The following is a 21,595-nucleotide window of genomic DNA, read 5'->3' as shown; positions in this document are numbered from 1 at the left end:
TAGAAAAATGAGGGCAGTAATCAGAGGCAATGTATCGGAATGGAGAAATGTCACAAGTGGAGTACCACAGGGTTCAGTTCTTGCACCAGTGATGTTTATTGTGTACATAAATGATCTACCAGTTGGTATACAGAATTATATGAACATGTTTGCTGATGATGCTAAGATAATAGGAAGGATAAGAAATTTAGATGATTGTCATGCCCTTCAAGAAGACCTGGACAAAATAAGTATATGGAGCACCACTTGGCAAATGGAATTTAATGTTAATAAATGTCATGTTATGGAATGTGGAATAGGAGAACATAGACCCCACACAACCTATATATTATGTGAGAAATCTTTAAAGAATTCTGATAAAGAAAGAGATCTAGGAGTGGTTCTAGATAGAAAACTATCACCTGAGGACCACATTAAGAATATTGTGCAAGGAGCCTATGCAATGCTTTCTAACTTCAGAATTGCATTTAAATACATGGATGGCGATATACTAAAGAAGTTGTTCATGACTTTTGTTAGGCCAAAGCTAGAATATGCAGCTGTTGTGTGGTGCCCATATCTTAAGAAGCACATCAACAAACTGGAAAAGGTGCAAAGACATGCTACTAAGTGGCTCCCAGAACTGAAGGGCAAGAGCTACGAGGAGAGGTTAGAAGCATTAAATATGCCAAAACTAGAAGACAGAAGAAAAAGAGGTGATATGATCACTACGTACAAAATAGTAACAGGAATTGATAAAATCGACAGGGAAGACTTCCTGAGACCTGGAACTTCAAGAACAAGAGGCCATAGATTTAAACTAGCTAAACACAGATGCCGAAGAAATATAAGAAAATTCACCTTCGCAAATAGAGTGGTAGACGGTTGGAACAAGTTAAGTGAGAAGGTGGTGGAGGCCAAGACCGTCAGTAGTTTCAAAGCGTTATATGACAAAGAGTGCTGGGAAGACGGGACACCACGAGCGTAGCTCTCATCCTGTAACTACACTTAGGTAATTACACTTAGGTAATTACATACATTGAATCTTTCCTTCACCTTCATGTTCATTCAAGCAACTGAATGCACATTATAGCAAATTTCTCCAAAGAAATTAGTAGTATTTTATGTGTCATGTCTGCATTTACTAAAGAAGAATTAAACATTATGCCTTCAGCTGAATCAATCTACTGTATATTGGTAGTGAAGAGGACTCCTGTTGATTATCTGTTGATGATTCCGAGGATCAACGTCCCTGCGGCCTAGTGTCTGACCAGGCCTCCTGGTTGGTGGTCTGGTGAACCAGGCTGTTCAATGCAGCTGCTCACAGCCTGAAGAATGAGCCACAGCCTGGTTGATCAGGTATCCTTATGTTATTTTAAAAACAAAGACATTTGAAAAAATGTGCTGTAATTTAACTGAAAGACAAACCTTTGATCCTATATTTTTGGCTTGCATGGCTAATTTCTCAGATTTTCCATGGTCATCACACTTTTCATAGAGGGCATCCAGGAGATCCTTAATATCAGTCCTGAAAGAATGAAAGCATAAATAATTTGCTCTTCACATTTTAGGTATTTGCTACATACATTTGATAGTACAATACTAACAGATTTACACATGACTGCAACACACACACACACCTATATTTTCCCAAAACTAAACTTTAAACAAAATTCCATTTTACTACTCACACTCCAACAATACCTTAATTCATATAAACATGCTAGCTATATTAGAACATACCTGTATTAATGAACAAAACATTTCAAATAATTTGACCCCCCCTAGGGTCAAATTACTGAACCTGCCGAGGATGAAGCCCCACAACAAGCTAATGTTGTAGCACCTGCGTAATAACTCCTGAGTATCTAATTACTGCTAGGTGAATAGAGGCAGTAGGTGAAAGGAAATGTGCTCAACCATTTCTGTCCCGCCTGGGATTCGAACCCGAAATTTTCGATTGTGCATCGAGAACGCACCCAACGGTACTACCGAGACCCCAAGTGTCTTAGTGTAGTCTAGGGTCATACACTCGTGGTTAGGCTACAGAAGAAGTACAAATTATATGCTCGTCAAGCCTCTAAAACAGGCTGGACTCGCGCCTAATTATCAACCTACCTGATGTTAATTTTCATATCTGAATCGTATATTATTTCAGATTCCAGAACAAATTTGATCTTTTCCAATGGAGATTTTTTCTTAACGAAGTGGTTGAGAGCGCCAGTCTTGAGGACTACGTGTGTGAGGCGATCAAACAACGGCTGGCAGTTATACATCTCCATCTCTATTTGCATATAATTACTGGGATATATATATATGTATATGAATTATAACACACAAATCATACACGTGGGACTTCTTGATACACTGTCTTTTAAAGGTAATCTTCGCTGCCACACAACATCAGTTACAACCAACGGCCACCTCCAGTGTGGTGCATGGCCTGGGGTCCTGGTGTCTCAGGGGTCTAGGGGGTCCTGGTGTCTCAGGGGTCTAGGGGGTCCTGGTGTCTCAGGGGTCCAGGTGTTTCAGGGGTCCTGGTGTCTCAGGGGTCCAGGGGTCCTGGTGTCTCAGGGATCCTGGTGTTTCAGGGGTCCAGGTGTCTCAGGGGACCAGGTGTCTCAGGGGTCCTGTTATCTCAGCGGTCCAGGTGTCTCAGGGGTCCTGTTATCTCAGGGGTCCAGGTGTCTCAGGGGTCCAGGCATCTCAGGGGTCCAGGTGTTTCAGGGGTCCAGGTATCTCAGGGGTCCAGGTGGCTCAGGGGTCCAGGTGTCTCAGGGGTCCAGGCATCTCAGGGGTCCAGGTGTTTCAGGGGTCCAGGTATCTCAGGGGTCCTGTTATCTCAGGGGTCCAGGTGTTTCAGGGGTCCAGGTGTCTCAGGGGTCCTGTTATCTCAGGGGGTCCAGGTGTCCCAGGGGTCCTGTTATCTCAGGGGTCCAGGTGTCTCAGGGGGTCCATGAGTCCAGTATCTCAGAGGTCGAGGTGCTATTCGAACCCCAGTTGGAAACAGACCCAACTATAGGATGGGTTAACCCAAGTATCGCGCTTCCAAAAGGGTCGCCCAAGTTGGAAAAGACGAACGCTGAAAGAATATTGTTGAAAACATCGTGATAACTGATTAAACCAAAATTATTTATTAGTCAGAAGAAAGACAGAAACGCGATCTATATGTAAAACCTCTATCAGACAAATATTTTAAGTAAAACCGAAGATATTTGTAGTTGTATAAAAGTGGCAGTTTTCATCGCTCGTCAAACTCGAAAACCGCAGCATTCATCTCAGAACCATGCCTATTTCACGCAGATTCCTTAATAAACGTAAGAGTTTTATATGTCACAAGAAAGACAGACATATAAGCTTCGTTCTAAATACCTTACCATGGGCATATTTAAATTTAAAGCGAAGATACGTGTACTTTTATAATAGCCGAGCTCTGACTCCGGACAGATCGATCGACGGAGCAACTCTCTCTCAGAACAATGCTTATTTCACGTAAATTTGTAAATAATAGTAAATTTTTTATATGCCTCAAGAAAGATAGGAATATAAGGCTCATTTTAAACACTTTATCATAGACATAATTAAAGTTCTAATGAAGATTCATGTATTTTAATAATCGCCGAGCTCCGACCCCCGCATAGACTGAGCGACAGAGCAACTCTCAGAAGAATGTTTATTTTACGTAAATTCGTTAATAAACACAAATGTTTTACACGTCTTAAGAAAGATAGAAATATAAGCTTTATTTTAAATACATTACATTAGACATATTTAAAGCTCAAGTGAAGATATATATGTTTTTATAGTGGCGTTCAGTAGCTTTTCGGTCATGGAGTGCAGACGCCTACGCACTTGCCAATATGTTGTGTAATTAACAAAGATACGCTAATAAAGCCTAAAATATTACATGCCTCCAGAAAGACAGAGCTATAATCGTTATTGTGAGTGCATCAAAGGAAATATATCATGTTGGAGACCAATGATATAGCAATTTTAATTTAAGTTTCGAGTCCCGCCCGGTCGAGAGAGATGGGGCGACTCTCGCCCCATCTATTGGAGATTCTGTCCACTAAAGACCCAAATCTACTCAAACCTTCCTAGCATTACGTAAGCAATGAAGTAATATGGTATATTTACTCACTATAATGTGGATGCTGGATGCAGAAAATGAGAAAACATAATTTTACTCTGAAAAAATATCATTTCATAACAAAATAAGATGTAAATATGTAATATCAAAGAAGTCGATGGTCCAAGCAACAATATCGTGGAGCGACTTGTCCAAGATATATTGCTCTCTGGAAAGTGTTTGCTGGCATATCAACCTTCTGTACACAGTGATCCAGTCGTCGAACTTCTCTGCTCAAATTATCGCAAATTTAATTTATGATGTTAACAAGTAGAATGCGTATTTTTAATCAAATCTAACGATATTAACAAGTAGAATGCGTATTTTTAATCAAATCTAACATAACTAGCCAGAAAACGTTAAAGATTATTTAAAAATACATGGTTGGAAGTTAAATCAACTCCATAGAACAATATTTTTGTTATAGATACTAATCGTTATTTGTTGGTATGCGTTCGCTACTTAAACTATCATGTACTGTATTTATGTAAAATCTCCCTGTTTCTTCGGACATGGAACACGGAACCTTACGCGCTCTGTGATTTACTTTTTAATAGAGATTCACAAATAAGCTTATGATTGTATACGTTATCAAAAAGGCAGTGACAAAGTCAATTTTGCATTTTAATCACAGAGATTAGATCTTAGTGAGATAGGAAAGATATTCATATTTTAAAGAAGGATTTTTGAACCATCGCTCTCCCTATCGATAGTAACTAACTTTTTTTTTTGTTATTATTAACAAGCTTAGGTATACACAGTAATGTCCTGCTACCCTATTCTATATGAAAGATTACACAGTGTATATAAAAAACTAGCTATAAGTTCATTAAATATTCCCATCTCACAGGATGGTTAGTTATACATGGAATCGGGATAAAATACCAGCCTCAATAAAAAAAAATCAACTGTGACTAACAAGAACACCACTTACGGGCTATTCATGCCCGTGCTACCTTTTGGGTGGCTTAATCCTCATCAATCAATCACAAGAAACAAGGGATACATCTCCCGTCACGCAGGGTCCAGTCGCACCTCCACAGATCTCCAGTATCATCTATTGATACTGTTAATGGTTCAAGAGGACTACCACTTACGGGCCTACCTCAAGGTAACAATCAGGTGAGAACATAAAATATAAGGCTGATCTATTAGCCTCCGTTAGCAAAATCCGGGTACAGCATAAGAATATCTTCCAATATTCCTAAGTGTATGAAGTAATTACAGAGTTCAAAGTACCTTATACCATTTGGTCTGAAGTCACTTATAACAGGCCAATCACAGATATAGTGTTGGTGAGTATGTCCCAGCTCTTGTTCACATAGTTTACAATTGGAATATTCACCATTGGGGGCTATCTTCAGAGCGAACCATTCCTTCTGAGGATGTATTAATATACGAAAGTACTTAGAGCATTCTATTGTGGTTTTAATATTGAACAATTATACATATACGAAACAGACAAATCTGGTGTCCGAAATAGTAAAAATATTAGTGTGCGATGTGATCAATGTAAGGGGGATATTGGGTGTGCCTCGTATCCCCTACAACAACAAGAGTTCGAGAGCGATGAGGCCGCCACCTACTAGCTTCAGGATGTCGTCGAATCTAAATCAACAATATACTACCGCCGCTACTTTCTCGGAAACGTAAGTACCTGCCGCTTTACTTCTCTCACCCTGCCTAGCCTGGCCTAGCCTAGCCAGACCTGACCAGACCTGGCCTAGCCAGACCTGACCAGACCTGACCTGGCCTAGCCTGGCCTGACCTGGCCTAGCCAGACCTGACCTGGCCTAGCCTTACCTAGCCTAGTCTGACCTGGCCTAGTCTGACCTGACCTGGCCTAGCCTTACCCAACACTAATCACCACACGTGACAGCCCAAACGAATCGCAAATAAGTACACGTAACAAGTCATATGCCCGGACACTCTTTCACCTTGGGGACTGAGTGGTAACTATTGTATAGAAGAGCCGGCTCCCTGAGAGTGGTAAGAGGGCGTGATAAGAGGCTAACGTGTGGTCTTGAAGGAAGTCGATAAAGCAGACAATTTTCAAAAGGAAGGGCAGCATAACGAGCAGACAGGAATGGACAGACAGTCGGTTATCCCATAATGTGTAATACGCCCCGCACAGCATGGGTGGAGTGGGGGGGGGGGTTGTAGCAGGGCACAGTATGGTGATGGTGCGGGTGAAGTACACACCCACTGAATTCCTGCCATCAATAATTGTTTTCATAACCATTAGAACAATGGCATCCCTCCAGCCACCATCCTTCCACTGACCCCCTCCTCTGGTCCTCCACCTCAGACAATAACCCCCCACACCCCCTCTCCCTTCCAGACATCAGCATGTCAAAATCAGTACCATAATGTGTTTAAACTATTTAAACTAAGTCATTGTGTATCTCAAGGTATCTTAATTCATTTGAAATTGTACATGTGCATTCGTTCATATACTCGCCTAATTGTGCTTGCTGGGGTTGAGCTCTGGCTCTTTAGTTCCACCTCTCAACCGTCAATCAACAGGTGTACAGGTTTCTGAGCCTATTGGGCTCTATCATATCTACACTTGAACCTGTGTATGGAGTCAGCCTCCACCACATCACTTACTAATGCATTCCATTAGATATAATCATATATGATTACACATAATCATAATCATTCTATACACATAATCATATATGTGTACGTCAACGTATACATACATGCGTATATATACCTCATATTAAAATACTGATAAACGAATGACCATGAACAAATTAATTTATAATTGTAGCATTATATATAATTTTAATAGACTAATTACGTGTTTATACATTTGAATGGTCCAGACAGGTGACCAGCCTTGGACATATACACTTCTGGTAGGCACAATGACCTCATGTTAGACCCTTGATAGATTATGTGAGAGAGAGAGAGAGAGCTGGGGCAGGGAGGTGCGTGCCCCAGGGAGATAATCCATGCCCATGCCCCGCCTCGAGGTCAGTTCTCGAGTCACACCAAGAATAACAATCGAGCAAGTTGTCCTGACCAGGATGTGGCATATTAGGGAGGGTTGAGGAATAGGAAGCCTGTCTGATAGGGCTCTTGGCAAACAGCTCTCCCTCAGTCTACCTATCTATATGGAAGAAATGTATCTAGGCCCTCCTCCCCCCTGCCTATTCTCTCTCCCCCACCTTTCTTCCTTCATTTCCTCCCTCCTTCCCTCCCCCTCACTGGTGAGAGAGTAGGAGTGTGAGAGTAGTTAGAGAACTCGTAGTTCTCACGCTCGTGAAATTGTCTGCGACCCTGGAGGAGTAGAGCGGAGGGGGGGGGGGGTGAAAGTAGGTGACGATGGAGGAGTAGAGGGGAGCATTATATGCAGTGAACGTAGGTGTCTATGGAAGAGTACATCATAGAGGAGGGTGAAAGGAAGGTGACGATGGAGGAGGAGAAGGGAGGGGGTGTGAAGGTAGGTGATGATGGAGGAGTAGAGGGGAGGAGGGGGGCAAAGGTAGGTGTCTATGGAAGAGTACATCATAAAGGGGGGTGAAGGTAGGTGGCGATGGAGTAGAGCAAAAGGGGTGGGGGTTGAAAGTAATCCTGAGTTTAATTTTTTAGTTATATATAAATAAATAAATAAATATGTTTATTCAGGTAAGGTACATACTTACATACAAGTGATGTTACATTAATGGATTGATATATAGATAGAGCTAGTACATACAATGCCTAAAGCCACTATTACGCAATGCGTTTTGGGCAAGAAAAACATTAATATCTAGAACTTAATACTAATTGAGCATAAAGAATAAAAAGTGTTGAGAACAAATACAAATACAGATAATAAAAAAAAAAAGGGGGAACATGACTGAAAAAGCAGCACAAATACAATAGGTTGACAAACAGTGGTGATTAAACAAAAAAAAACAAAATTACAGACATGGGTTGACAATAGAGGAGTGAGGTAGGTTACAGGGAATTTATTAGGTAGTGTTTAGTTTTTATCTTAAACTGGTTGAGAGAGGTACAGTCTTTAACATGGTTGGGAAGGTCATTCCACATTCTGGGTCCCTTGATTTGTAGAGCATTTCTAGTTTGATTAAGTCGTACTCTAGGAATATCAAAACTGTATTTATTTCTGGTGTGGTGCTCATGGGTTCTGTTACAACCTTCAATGAAGCTTTTGAGGTCAGGATTGGCATTACAGTTCAGTGTTTTATATATGTATAATACACAAGAGAGAATGTGCAGTGACTTAATATCTAACATATTCAGAGATTTGAGTAAGGGTACCGAGTGATGTCTGGGGCCAGAGTTGGATATTGTCCTAATAGCAGCTTTGTGTTGGGTAATAAGAGGACGTAAATGATTTTGGGTAGTAGAACCCCAAGCACAAATACCATAGTTGAGGTATGGATAGATGAGGGAGTAATAGAGAGTAACCAGGGCAGGGTGGGGTACATAATATCTGATCTTAGAAAGAATGCCAACAGTTTTTGAAACTTTTTTTGATATATTTAGAATGTGACCCTGGAAATTCAGCTTGTGGTCGATGAGAACGCCAAGGAATTTGCCATCTAATTTGTTACAAATTTGGGTATTGTTTATTTTGAGATTTATCTGATTAGAGGATTTATTGCCAAACAGAATATAAAACGTTTTGTCAATGTTAAGGGTGAGTTTGTTGGCGGTTAGCCAAAGATGGACTTTCTCTAGCTCAGTATTTACTGTGGCATTTAGAGCAAGGGGGTCAGGACTGGAGTAAATGAAGGTTGTGTCGTCAGCAAATAGAATTGGTTTGAGGTGTTGGGAGGCATTTGGAAGGTCATTAATGTAGATGAGAAAGAGGAGAGGGCCAAGTATGCTGCCCTGAGGAACACCAATGTTGATGGGTAGGGTGGGAGAAATTGTATTATTCACAGAAACATACTGGAGCCTGTCAGTAAGATAAGATTTGAGGTATTGCAGGGAGTGTCCTCTGACTCCATAATGATGTAATTTAAGAAGAAGGTTTTGATGGTTGACAGTGTCAAAAGCCTTACGCAGGTCCACAAATAACCCAACAGGAAACTCCTTTTTATCAAGAGCTGCGTGAATTAAGTTAATAATACTAATAAGTGCATCGTTAGTGCTTTTTTTGGGTCTGAAGCCATATTGACAAGAGCTAAGTACTGTATATTGTGTTTGGCTAGAAAAGAGTAAAGCTGCTTGTAGATTAGTTTTTCTAATATTTTTGACAAGTTAGGCAGGATTGATATAGGTCTGTAGTTGTTAACATCTGTGAGATCACCACATTTGTGGACAGGGGTTACTCTTGCTTTTTTTAGAATGTCAGGAAAGGTTTGGAGTTCAAGAGACTTGTTGAAGAGCAATGCAATAGCAGGGGCTAGAGATCTGGAGGCTTTTTTGTAAATTAAAGTTGGTATCTCCTCGAGGGCACTAGACTTGGTTTTAAGGGAAAGGATTATTTCATTGACATCAGTGGAACTAGTAGGCTTTAGGTACAGAGACTGTGGATAGTTACCTGTAAGATAGTCCTTAACATCAGTACAGGAAGATGGAATATCATTTGCAAGGGATGACCCAATGGAAGAGAAGAACCTATTGAACTCAATAGCAGAATCAGAGGCTGAAAGCTGACCAGCATTATTGGAAAGGAGTGTTGGTTTGTTATTTAAAATCTTCTTTGATCCCAATATTTGTGAAATTGTGCTCCAAGTTTTTTTAATGTTGCTCTTTATTTGGGTAAATTTATCTTCATAGTATTTAGTTTTGGCTCGTCTAATTATTTTAGATAGCAATAACGAGTAATTCTTTGAGAATTCTTTGGAGACTGTTCCTAGCCTATACTTCTTCTCAAGGTCGTGTTTTTTGTTAATGGATTTAAGTATTCCCTTTGTAAGCCAAGGATTGTTAAGTCTTTTGCTTGTGACTTGTTTTGTAAGCATAGGACAGTGGGTGTTATAAAGGCTAAGAGTTGTTTGAAGAAAAGATTGCACTGCTAGGTTGATGTCCCCTATGTTACCTAACTCGGACTCCCAGTTGACATTATCAGCGGCAGTTATAAAATTGTTTATAGCAGTTTCATTGTGCAGCCTAAAGCTTAACTCCCTTGTCTCTAGAGGTGGTTTGCTAATGTTAGTTAAGAGAAATGTGGGGTAATGGTCTGTAGTGCTATCGGTGATTATACCTGAAGTAATCGGAGAGGTTATGTTGGTCCAGATGTGATCTAGAGTCGTAGCAGTACTATCAGTGATTCTAGTTGGTCTAGTGATTAAGGGTATGAGGAAGCAGGAATTCATACAGTTGAGGAAGCTAACAGCAGTAGGGTGATCAGGCTCGCAGAGGTCAATATTAAAGTCCCCTGCGATAATTAGATGGTTTTTGTTCAATCTGTTATCTAGTATTAGATTTCTAAGGTTTGAGTTGAATTCAGACACATCAGTGTTAGGAATTCTATAGACTGCACCCACAGTCAGGACAGACTCGGCACCCTTGACTCTGAAACTGGCGAAGATATACTCCCCACAGCAGTCTCTAGTTCTAATTATTTTTAAGCATGTTAGTTCTTGGTGGTAGTAAAGCGCAGTACCACCACCTCTCTGCATTTGACGACAGTTGTGAATTGCCGAGTAGTTAGGCATGTTAAGGAGTTGAGTATTATCCTCTTTCAACCACGTTTCAGTAAGTATAATAAAAGAGAATTTGTTGTCAATAGTTTCAATCAAGGCACTAACATCATCGAAGTGTTTACCTAGGGATCTAACGTTCAAGTTGATTACAGAGATATTGTGATTATCTGTTAATGCATTGTTTACATCATGTGCTGTAAAATATCTGCAATTTTGATCATTGAAGTGATGATTGTCATAGATAGTGGATAAGAGGTTTAGTTCTGGGTCTATACTAGTCTGCATAAAAAGACTGTTTGCAGGAAAACAAGGCAAGAATGGCAAATTACAAAATATAAAACAAAGAAAAAAGTAGATTAAAAATTCTAAAGTAAAATAAACTTAAAGGTAATTTTAAGAAAAAGAGAAAAAAACAAAAAAAAAACCTAATGGGAACTAGGAATGTAAAAAAATTAACTAGAATAATTAATAACAATAGATGACCAAAAAAGTAAAAAAAAAAAAAAAAAAAAAAAAAAAAAAAAAAAAAAAAAAAAATTATGAAATCTATAAGATGAAAAGCTTGCTTACTATACTATTATAAGTACACCATAGTTGAATACTAAAGTTACACTAAAACAAACTGAGGTAGTTTAAATAGATATACACTCAGGAACACTAGATAATGAAGTTAATCCTAGAGGACACAGGCAAAGCCAGTGTACTATGGAACATGGGAGTAAAAAGAAAAAAAAGACAATAATAAAGATGACAATATTATTCTTTTCTGGGGGGAGCCCCGTCGGCTCCCCGGAGCTATCCCAGGCTGATATGCTAATGTCAGACTTTGGCATCAGTCATGTGTATGGAGTTCTTAGGCCTACCGGGGACCACGGCCAGAACCGGGCCCCCTCAGAGAGGCAAGGGGAGCAATGGCCTATAGAAGCCCCCGTGTAGTTGGAAGCATTCTATGTCTGCCATCGACCGGAACAGGCACCCAGAAAGGTAAGCGCCCCAAAACAAACCCCTATTCTGGTTAAAATTGCTACCAAAAACCGAACTAGTGGATAGAACTCCCCAACCGAAAACAAGCAAACTAGTGTGACGTCACACACTGCCGCGCCGCTGTCTGCGCAGCTCCCCCCTCCCCGGGAGGGGGAAGGGGGAGCCCCAGACCCCCCGCGCCGGCTACCCACACCTCAGTTCTTGAGGCTGATGCTATAGGCGATGGTCGTGTGCTCTGGCTCCGGTGTCGCTACTGCACTGTGCTTTGTGTGTGGTGTTAGTTTTGTGGGTGCGAGAGCCAGGAGTTATCTTCAGTACTCGGGCTGCATGCGCCTAGGGCTGCCTTCCCTAGGTGCCCTGTAAGTACTGCCCTTGGGGCTTGGGGCCACCTTCCACAGGCTCCTCGGGGTCTGCCTCTGCTGGTCCGTTTTACCTTTCGGTTTTTCGGCCGCCTGTTGGGCTCTTGGGTGTTCTGTTCTCCCTTGTTACCGGCAGGTAAGAGGCAGTTTGCACTGGTAGGGGCGCAGGGTGCTGCTCAGCTTGTATTTCCCGACATCGCGGCCGGCTCTGTTCCTTGGGGTTCGCTGTCCTCTTGCGGGGTTTTGTTTTTCTTTTTGTTTTTGCCTGGTGGGGGGTTCTGTCATTTTATTCAGTTTGTTTTTGCCCTTCCACTGTTCTCCTCGGTGGCGCCCCCTGCTAGGTCCCCGTGAGTGTACACGTTAGGTCTGGATTCCTGGCATTCCTTCTGTCGTTCCCGCACGCTGGAGTGGCGGGAAGCTTCCACGGTGCTTCAGGTTTTCCTGGGGGCGAACTTGAGTACCTGAATGAGGGCTTGTTTGCCCCTGCCCTTCCCCGCGATGTGGGCGTTATTCAGCTCCATGTGCAGGTTCCCTCCCTTTCGGCGGCGCTCGTGGCGGAGGACTTGCGCGCCCGGGGCCTTTTGTGTTCGGCCTTGCGGTTCTTTTCCCTCCTGGAGCTGTCTTCGGATTGGCTCATGGAGGATGTGGGGACGCTTGGGTCCGTCCCGGGGTCCGGCACCTTGTCCTCGGCTGCGCGTTCGTCGGCTGCCTTGTTGAAGCTGTTCACGCCGATTTTGCGGGATGCGGTTTCCCTGTTCTATGCTTCCCGTTTCGCTTGTCGGCAGGCGGTGCTGGGTTCCTCCGTGGAATTTGCTTGGGCTCTGGCTCTTAGGCGTTCTTCACCTTTTTGTCCTCTCCTGTTTGGGGAGTCGGCCGTGGCGCAGTTTGTTCAGGCTGCGTCGGCAGCTTGTCGGCCGATGTCGGACTTGTTGGTTTTCCGGGGGTCCCGGGGTGGGTCTTCCTGGAAAGGTCGTGCCAGGGCTCGGGGTTCCTTTCGTCGTGGTGGGCCTCTGGTGTCAGGTTTGGGGTTGGCTCCTCCTGCGGACCCTCCCTCGTCTGGTCGGCGCGGTGTTCGCGCTGTGCGGGGTTCTGGGTCTCGTAAGGGTCGCCGGCCCTTTCGCGGTTTGCCCCCTTGACGGGGCGATGGGGGGGCGGCTTGCGCTGTTCGCCCGCGCCTGGTCCCACGATTCGTGGGCCTTTCGGGTCGTGTCTCGCGGCCTGCGGTGGCGTTGGGTGGCCCCTCCCCCCTTTGGGGGGTCGGGGCTGGCAGGGCAGGTTTCTTCCCCTGCGCTCTGTCGAGTCGTCTTGGAGTGGGTATGCTTGGGCGTCGTCGAAACGACGACGTCCCTCAGATGGGCTTCCCGTCTGTTTCCGGTTCCGAAACGGGACTGCGCGGACCTGCGGTTCATTCTGGACTTGTCCCGTCTGAACCCCTGGGTTCATTGCCCCTCCTTTCGGATGACTACGCTGTCTCAGGTTCGGCTCCTCTTGGAGCCGGGAGCTTGGATGGTGTCCCTGGACCTCCAGGACGCTGATTGGCATGTCCCGATTCATCCGCGGTTCAGGGACTGGCTCGGTTTTGTTGTGGGGTGTCTGAGTTACCGCTTTCGTTGTCTCCCGTTCGGGTTGAACCTGGCACCTCGCGTGTTCACGCGCCTTACACGGGTTGTGGTGGCTCGTTTGCGTCTCCTAGGTGTTCGGGTGTTGGCCTACCTCGACGACTGGCTGGTTTGGGCTCCCAGCCAGTCAGCTTGCTTGCTAGCCAGGGATTTGGTTCTTTCCCAGCTCGCCGAGTTCGGGTTCTTGGTGAACTGGAGGAAGTCCCATCTGGTTCCCTCTCAGGTTCGGACTTGGCTGGGTCTCGTGTGGGACTCTCGAACCGCCTCCTTGTCTCTCCCTCCGGAGTCTCTCCTGCGGCTGCGGTCCCGCCTTCGTCTGTTTCTGGAGGGCCCTTGGGTCACCCGGCGGTTGCTCGAGGGGCTGTGCGGGAGCCTGAACTTCGCGATGGTGGTCTACCCGCCGGGTCGGGTTTGGCTTCGACGGCTGTTCTGGTTCCTTCGGGGTTCCCCCTTCCGCCTCTCTCGCGATCGCAGAGTTCGACCCCCGGGGGCCTTGCGTCGGTTGCTGCATCACCGGCTTCCTCTTCGGGTTTTTCGGGGTTCAGTGCCTTGGCACCTACCCGAGCCCTCGCTTGGGTTGCGGCGCTTCGCCGTTATTTGCGCGCCACAGCTTCTGTGTCCGGGGACGCGCTGTGGGTTGATCCGGTTTCCCTTCTTCCCTGTTCGCGGGTTCGGGTCTCTCAGGTCGTCCGCAGGGTTATTAGGTCCAGCCAGCCTGCGGTCTATCCCCGTGCCCATGACGTTCATAAGTTCGCGGCTCTTGCTGCCATCTTTGGGAATATGTCTTGGTCTGATATTCGGGCGCGGGGATTTTGGCGGTCGAACAGGGTCCTGGCTGCTCGTTACCTTGTGAATGTCCCTGGGCCTCGTCGGGCCTGTGTTGCTTTGGGTCGGCGGTTGCAGCCAGTTGTCTCGGCTTCGAGTTGAGGGGTGAGCGACGACCGCCTCCCGGGTAAGTCCCTCTTTTTCTGTCTGTGGGTAGTTAGCTCCGGGGAGCCGACAGGGCTCCCCCCAGAAAACCAGCGTTGAATGTAATGAAACGCCATTTTCTGGGTGAGTCCCGGAGGCTCCCCGGCATCCCTCCCTCCCTCCGGTCGGCGGTTTTTCGCGTTTTTGACATCCAGCCTCTAGAACTGAGGTGTGGGTAGCCGGCGCGGGGGGTCTGGGGCTCCTCCTTCCCCCTCCCGGGATAGGGGGGAGCTGCGCAGACAGCGGCGCGGCAGTGTGTGACGTCACACTAGTTTGCTTGTTTTCGGTTGGGGAGTTCTATCCACTAGTTCGGTTTTTGGTAGCAATTTTAACCAGAATAGGGGTTTGTTTTGGGGCGCTTACCTTTCTGGGTGCCTGTTCCGGTCGATGGCAGACATAGAATGCTTCCAACTACACGGGGGCTTCTATAGGCCATTGCTCCCCTTGCCTCTCTGAGGGGGCCCGGTTCTGGCCGTGGTCCCCGGTAGGCCTAAGAACTCCATACACATGACTGATGCCAAAGTCTGACATTAGCATATCAGCCTGGGATAGCTCCGGGGAGCCTCCGGGACTCACCCAGAAAATGGCGTTTCATTACATTCAACGCTGGTTTTTTTTGTTTTTTTGTTTTTTAACTAAAGTTAAAACCTTTTGAAGGGAAAGGCAGAGCTAGTGTACACAAAGGTAGTTAAATGAGATTATAATTTGAATTCAGGCTATACAGCAGATATCCCACAGTCACTGAGGAAAGAATTAAGGTGATCTTCTGTGGTTATTGAATAGGTTTTTCCAGTGTCAGTCCTCCTAGCTATAATTTTACCATCTCGCACAAAACAGTGTTTAATTGCAGGGGAATTTTTGCAGAAGCCACGCAGTTTAAAAAAGATTTTGCCTGCACCTGGTCAGACATTCATTCACATAAACAGTGGATTTACTAGCAACTGCAGATGAGATAAGATCAGTCTTGCGGGAGCAGCTATCTAATTTTAATCAAATTCGCCTATTATTAGTACCAGATGATTTGGTACCCACTCTATAAGCTGCTTTGATGTCATTTTTATGGATCGAATAACTTAACTTATCCTGCAATACTTTGATCACGATGGCAGCACAGTCTTCACCATCAGTTTCTTGGGAAAAATCACATGAAGAGATAATTACAGACTCAAGTAGTTTATGTTGGTCTGTCTCGTCTTGGGTAACAGTGTGTTGTTGTTGTAGGTTGTTCAGATGGTTCTCAAACTGTTGCAATATTTCTTCCTGTTTTTTAGTGGTTGCATCTGGATTAAAGTTTGTAACTGTGCTCTTGAGAATTCTTAATTCTTGTTCGAGGTTTGCGACTTTGGTAGCTAGATCTTGATTGTTCTTGTGTGAGTCTACAACTTCATTCTGCAAAGATAATAATGAGCCTTGCAGGTTCATTATTAAGGCCGACTGCTCTTTGATTACTGTCAATTGATCTTCATGTACTTGAGTTAATAACTTGAACCAAGGGTTATCAGCAAAGGGCTTGAAGTCAGAACAAGGGGCAGCAGCTCGTTTAAGTTGGTCCATATGGCTACCTAATTGTTGCATGGCCCGTGTCGGAGACGGCGCTGCGCCCAGCTGAGATTGTTTGTTATTGTTGACGGGGGGAGAGTCGGTACCCCCCACGGCGGCCACCGAGGGGGAGATAGCTGAACTAATCATGTTGTTGGCCTGGCTAGTAGGGTTATTCTTGTTAGGTGTGCTATCTTTCTTAAGGGCCTTACCGGTCTTACTTTGCATGATAGCAGGATAAATGTAGGCAGAACAAAAGGGAAGACTCGTTGATAGACAGCAGTGAACGTCAGGTACAGCTTCTTAGCTCCAGGGAGCAACACTAGTGAGGTCGAGATGGGAGAATTACGGGTTGGTCTTGTTGGTTTTTTCAATCACATTTAGGTCACTGTGTACTTAGCTGCCTTCGGGTGATGCTACATCATTTGTTGGTAGCCGAGAGCTCAAGGATCAGCTGATAAAAGAGGAGGGAGGGCAGGGCCGACAGGTGTTGTTGACGTTCGTTCGTTAATCATATATAGTGACACCTCGGCTTACGAATGAATATTTATGAACTTTTCGGGTTACGAGCCTAATTTCTTCGAAAAATTTGAATCGGGTTACAAACTTTGCCTCGGGAAAGGAGTTTGTTGATATACGTATGGGCTGACCTAGCGCGTGGTGGCATGGTGATCGCGCCTCAGTTTACCAGTGTCTCCTGCCTAGTAAGTATCGCGCCTGAATTCTTTGTAAAGCATTACATTTGTTTTGGGATTTTTGGCTATTTGAACATAAAATTTGTTATGATATATCTTGCCATAAGTTCCAAGAAAGCCAGTGGTAAGGTTCAAGCCAAGAAAACACATGTGAGAATGACCATAGAGGCAACAAGAAAGCATTCATAAACATCAAAATGGTGCACAGGTTGTTGAACTAGCTAGGCAGTACAACAAATCTATGTCAACAATATGCACTGTACTTGCTAAGAAAAAGGACATTATGAACATTAAAGTGGCAAAAGGCATATCAACAATCCTGAAACAAAGAACACAAACACTTGAGGATGTTAAAAAGTTTTTATTAATTTGGATACACAACAAGGAGTTAGCAGGTGATAGCATTTCAGAGGCCATCATTTGTGAGAAACCAAGGCATTTGCATGAAGACCTTTTAAAGAAAACCCCTGGAATGAGGGGGGGGGGGAAGATGAATCAAGTTTGAAAATGTGAAAAGTTTGTGTGACAATAGAGCCTCGTGGAAAACTTTTGCTGTGGTCATTACCTGGTGGAATGCACCCAGGATGGAGTATTAGGGCTATACATCTTTTAAATCATAAAAGTAATAAACATTTCCCATCAACCTTACAAACAATATTAACCTATTTTCATATATTTCCCCCATGTGCATTTTAACAATGTTACTAAATTGCCTTTATCATTCTGTAAAATTTCAATTACAGTACTGTATGTATAATTTTGTTAGTATAAATGGATTGAATATTCTGAAATTGCTATTAATTTTACAATTTCAGATTCAAAGGTGGTCTGGACACCCAATTTGGTCAGACAGGTGAAGAGAGCATTTAGGATAGTTCGAAGAGATGAAGATGGTCGCAATTGTGTTCGAAGAGGCAAACGCCCCCCTTTGCTCCTGACATTATGTTCAACCATTGACCTCTGCACACCTAACACAAGGTAGGTTGAAAACTCCTCCTTCATGTCATTGGTACATTAGCCAGAAACTCAGGGCTCATGTAGGAATATCCCTAAAAAAAAAAAAAGTGGCCCCAACAATGCATCCTCTAAGTCTGGAGGATGAGCAGGAGCATTGTCGAGAAGCAGGACCTTGAGTGTCAAACTTTTCTCTTGCAGATATTTTTTGATGGCAGGGCAAACCACTCCACATCACAGTTTTTCTGCACGTTATATATTTTTTAAAACTCTTGGATTTTCGGAATGATACACGAGCAAGGGTTTAATTTTCAAATCGCCACACAGCACAAGAGTTAGCCTATCCTGACACAAGTTAGCCCAAGTTAGCTTGTGTCCGGGCAGTGACGTCTCCTCTTGGGTAATGTATGTCCTCTTCGGCAATTTTTTCCAGAATAGCTATGTCTCCTCACAATTAAACACTTGTTGTGGAATGTATCCATCAATACAGCACAGTGTATCTACAAAATTTTAATTTTTTACTTATATATAGTGTCACCTCGGCTTACGAATGAATATTTATGAACTTTTTGGGTTACGAGCCTAATTTCTTCGAAAAATTTGAATCGGGTTACAAACTTTGCCTCGGGAAATGAGTTTGTTGATATGCGTATGGGCTGACCTAGCGCGTGGTGGCATGGTGATCGCACCTCAGTTTACCAGTGTCTCCTGCCTAGTAACTATCGCGCCTGAATTCTTTATAAAGCATTACATTTGTTTTGGGATTTTTGGCTATTTGAACATAAAATTTGTTATTATATATCTTGCCATGAGTCCCAAGAAAGCCAGTGGTAAGGTTCAAGCCAAGAAAACACATGTGAGAATGACCATAGAGGAAAAACAAGAGAGCATTCATAAACGTCAAAACGGTGCACAGGTTGTTGAACTAGCTAGGCAGTACAACAAATCTATGTCAACAATATGCACTATGCTTGCTAAGAAAAAGGACATTATGAGCGGGTAAAGTGGCAAAAGGCATATCAACAATCCCGAAACAAAGAACACAAACACTTGAGGATGTTGAAAAGTTTTTATCAATTTGGATACACAACAAAGAGTTAGCAGGTGATAGCATTTCAGAGGCCATCATTTGTGAGAAACCAAGGCATTTGCATGAAGACCTTTTAAAGAAAACCCCTGGAACGAGGGGGAAAAAGATGAATCAAGTTTGAAAATGTGAAAAGTTTGTGTGACAATAAAGCCTCGTGGAAAACTTTTGCTGTGGTCATTACCTGGTGGAATGCACCCAGGATGGAGTATTAGGGCTATACATCTTTTAAATCATAAAAGTAATAAACATTTCCCATCAACCTTACAAACCATATTAACCTATTTTCATGTATTTCCCCCATGTGCATTTTAACAAAGTTACTAAATTGCCTTTATCATTCTGTAAAATTTCAATTACAGTATACTGTATAAAATTTTGTTAGTATAAATGGACTGAATATTCTGAAATCACTATTAATTTTACAATTTCAGATTCAAAGGTGGTCTGGACACCCAATTTGGTCAGACAGGTGAAGAGAGCATTTAGGATAGTTCGAAGAGATGAAGATGGTCACAATTGTGTTTGAAGAGGCAAATGCCCCCCTTTGCTCCTGACATTATGTTCAGCCTATTGACCCCTGCACACCTAACACAAGGTAGGTTGAAAACTCCTCCTTCATGTCATTGGTTCATTAGCCAGAAACTTAGGGCCCATGCAGGAATATTCCTAAAAAAAAAAAGTGGCCCCAACAATGCATCCTCCAAGTCTGGAGGATGAGCAGGAGCATTGTCGAGAAGCAGGCCCTTTAGTGTCAAACTTTTCTCTTGCAGATATTTTTTGATGGCAGGGCAAACCACTCTACATCACAGTTTTTCTGCACGTTATATATTTTTTAAAACTCTTGGATTTTCGGAATGATACACGAGCAAGGGTTTAATTTTCAAATCGCCACACAGCACAAGAGTTAGCCTATCCTGACACAAGTTAGCCCAAGTTAGCTTGTGTCCGGGCAGTGACGTCTCCTCTTGGGTAATGTATGTCCTCTTCGGCAATTTTTTCCAGAATAGCCATGTCTCCTCACAATTAAACACTTGTTGTGGAATATATCCATCAATACAGTATCTACAAAATCTTTAAAATCACGAACAAATCTTTCAGCCCCTACTTTGTCTGAGCTGGCACCCTCACCATGCCTCACAACACTATGAATACCACGTCTTTTCTGGGGGGAGCCCCGTCGGCTCCCCGGAGCTATCCCAGGCTGATATGCTAATGTCAGACTTTGACATCAGTCATGTGTATGGAGTTCTTAGGCCTACCGGGGACCACGGCCAGAACCGGGCCCCCTCAGAGAGGCAAGGGGAGCAATGGCCTATAGAAGCCCCCGTGTAGTTGGAAGCATTCTATGTCTGCCATCGACCGGAACAGGCACCCAGAAAGGTAAGCGCCCCAAAACAAACCCCTATTCTGGTTAAAATTGCTACCAAAAACCGAACTAGTGGATAGAACTCCCCAACCGAAAACAAGCAAACTAGTGTGACGTCACACACTGCCGCGCCGCTGTCTGCGCAGCTCCCCCCTCCCCGGGAGGGGGAAGGGGGAGCCCCAGACCCCCCGCGCCGGCTACCCACACCTCAGTTCTTGAGGCTGATGCTATAGGCGATGGTCGTGTGCTCTGGCTCCGGTGTCGCTACTGCACTGTGCTTTGCGTGTGGTGTTGGTTTTGTGGGTGCGAGAGCCAGGAGTTATCTTCAGTACTCGGGCTGCATGCGCCTAGGGCTGCCTTCCCTAGGTGCCCTGTAAGTACTGCCCTTGGGGCCACCTTCCACAGGCTCCTCGGGGTCTGCCTCTGCTGGTCCGTTTTACCTTTCGGTTTTTCGGCCGCCTGTTGGACTCTTGGGTGTTCTGTTCTCCCTTGTTACCGGCAGGTAAGAGGCAGTTTGCACTGGTAGGGGCGCAGGGTGCTGCTCAGCTTGTATTTCCCGACATCGCGGCCGGCTCTGTTCCTTGGGGTTCGCTGTCCTCTTGCGGGGTTTTGTTTTTCTTTTTGTTTTTGCCTGGTGGGGGGTTCTGTCATTTTATTCAGTTTGTTTTTGCCCTTCCACTGTTCTCCTCGGTGGCGCCCCCTGCTAGGTCCCCTTGAGTGTACACGTCCCTTGGGTTCAGCTTTAGAAGTTTGCTTGGTAGTTTTGGGCGCCGGTTTGCAGCACCCTGCCTGGGACTACCTGAGCGCGAGTCCTCTTAAAGTAAACGCTCAGGACCCTGGGAATCCCCTTGGGGGCGCGTGGGTCCAATGGATGTGACCCCAGAGTCCCCACTCGCTGTGTGCGAGTTTGAGGGTTGCTCGGTCCCCTTGTCTCAGGGTGACCCTCATTGTTTTTGCCTCTGCCACGCTGCCTGTTGGGTCGGTGATACTTTCGACCCTGAGTCCTGTGAGTGTTGCTGCTTGCTTGTGACTCAATTTACCCAATCCTCTGTTGATTCTATTCGGGTACAGGCGGCGCGTGCGTTGCAGTCTAGGTTTCGTCTGTTGCAACGCGCTCGGTTGGTTGCTTCCCCGGATGCCCCGGGGCTGCCCCGCTTTGCTTTTCGAGACCCGGACTTGGGGGTGGGGGTCGCTTCGATCCTGGTTCAGTCCGCACCTCCTCGTCCTTCCCCTTCTGTTCGTTTTGGTCCCCTGCTTCCGGCCCCGAAGCGTCTGAGGGTTTCGGGGTCGGAGCAGGG

General features: G+C 44.6%; 1 protein-coding gene and 1 long non-coding RNA gene across 5 annotated transcripts in view; one reads left to right on the top strand and one right to left on the bottom strand.

The window, feature by feature from the left end:
* The window catches only part of LOC123766419 (SET and MYND domain-containing protein 4), a 33,612-nt gene extending 30,148 nt beyond the window's left edge, over positions 1–3,464 (bottom strand). Inside the window, exons 1-2 of one of the 3 annotated variants that reach the window (XM_045755515.2) lie at positions 3,357–3,464; positions 1,408–1,507 (exon numbers count right to left, since the gene is read on the bottom strand). In XM_045755515.2, the coding sequence (XP_045611471.1) occupies positions 1,408–1,434 (27 nt within the window). In that variant the 5' untranslated portion in view covers positions 1,435–1,507; positions 3,357–3,464. Of the gene's footprint in view, positions 1–1,407; positions 1,508–2,097; positions 3,022–3,356 lie in introns of those variants that run through there. The other 2 variants (XM_045755514.2, XM_069308176.1) reach the window with 2 other exon arrangements.
* Positions 3,465–5,215: 1,751 nt separating this feature from the next.
* Positions 5,216–21,595, top strand: part of LOC123766422 (uncharacterized) — a 35,493-nt gene continuing 19,113 nt past the window's right edge. The window contains exons 1-4 of one of the 2 annotated variants that reach the window (XR_011223491.1): positions 5,216–5,230; positions 5,570–5,757; positions 17,703–17,865; positions 19,363–19,526. This is a non-coding gene — a long non-coding RNA (uncharacterized lncRNA). Of the gene's footprint in view, positions 5,231–5,537; positions 5,758–17,702; positions 17,866–19,362; positions 19,527–21,595 lie in introns of those variants that run through there. The other variant, XR_011223490.1, reaches the window with a different exon arrangement.

This window comes from Procambarus clarkii, chromosome 62 (genome assembly GCF_040958095.1).
Source record: "Procambarus clarkii isolate CNS0578487 chromosome 62, FALCON_Pclarkii_2.0, whole genome shotgun sequence".
Taxonomy (NCBI): Eukaryota; Metazoa; Arthropoda; class Malacostraca; order Decapoda; family Cambaridae; genus Procambarus; species Procambarus clarkii.
This window is presented reverse-complemented; position numbering and strand designations above follow the sequence as displayed.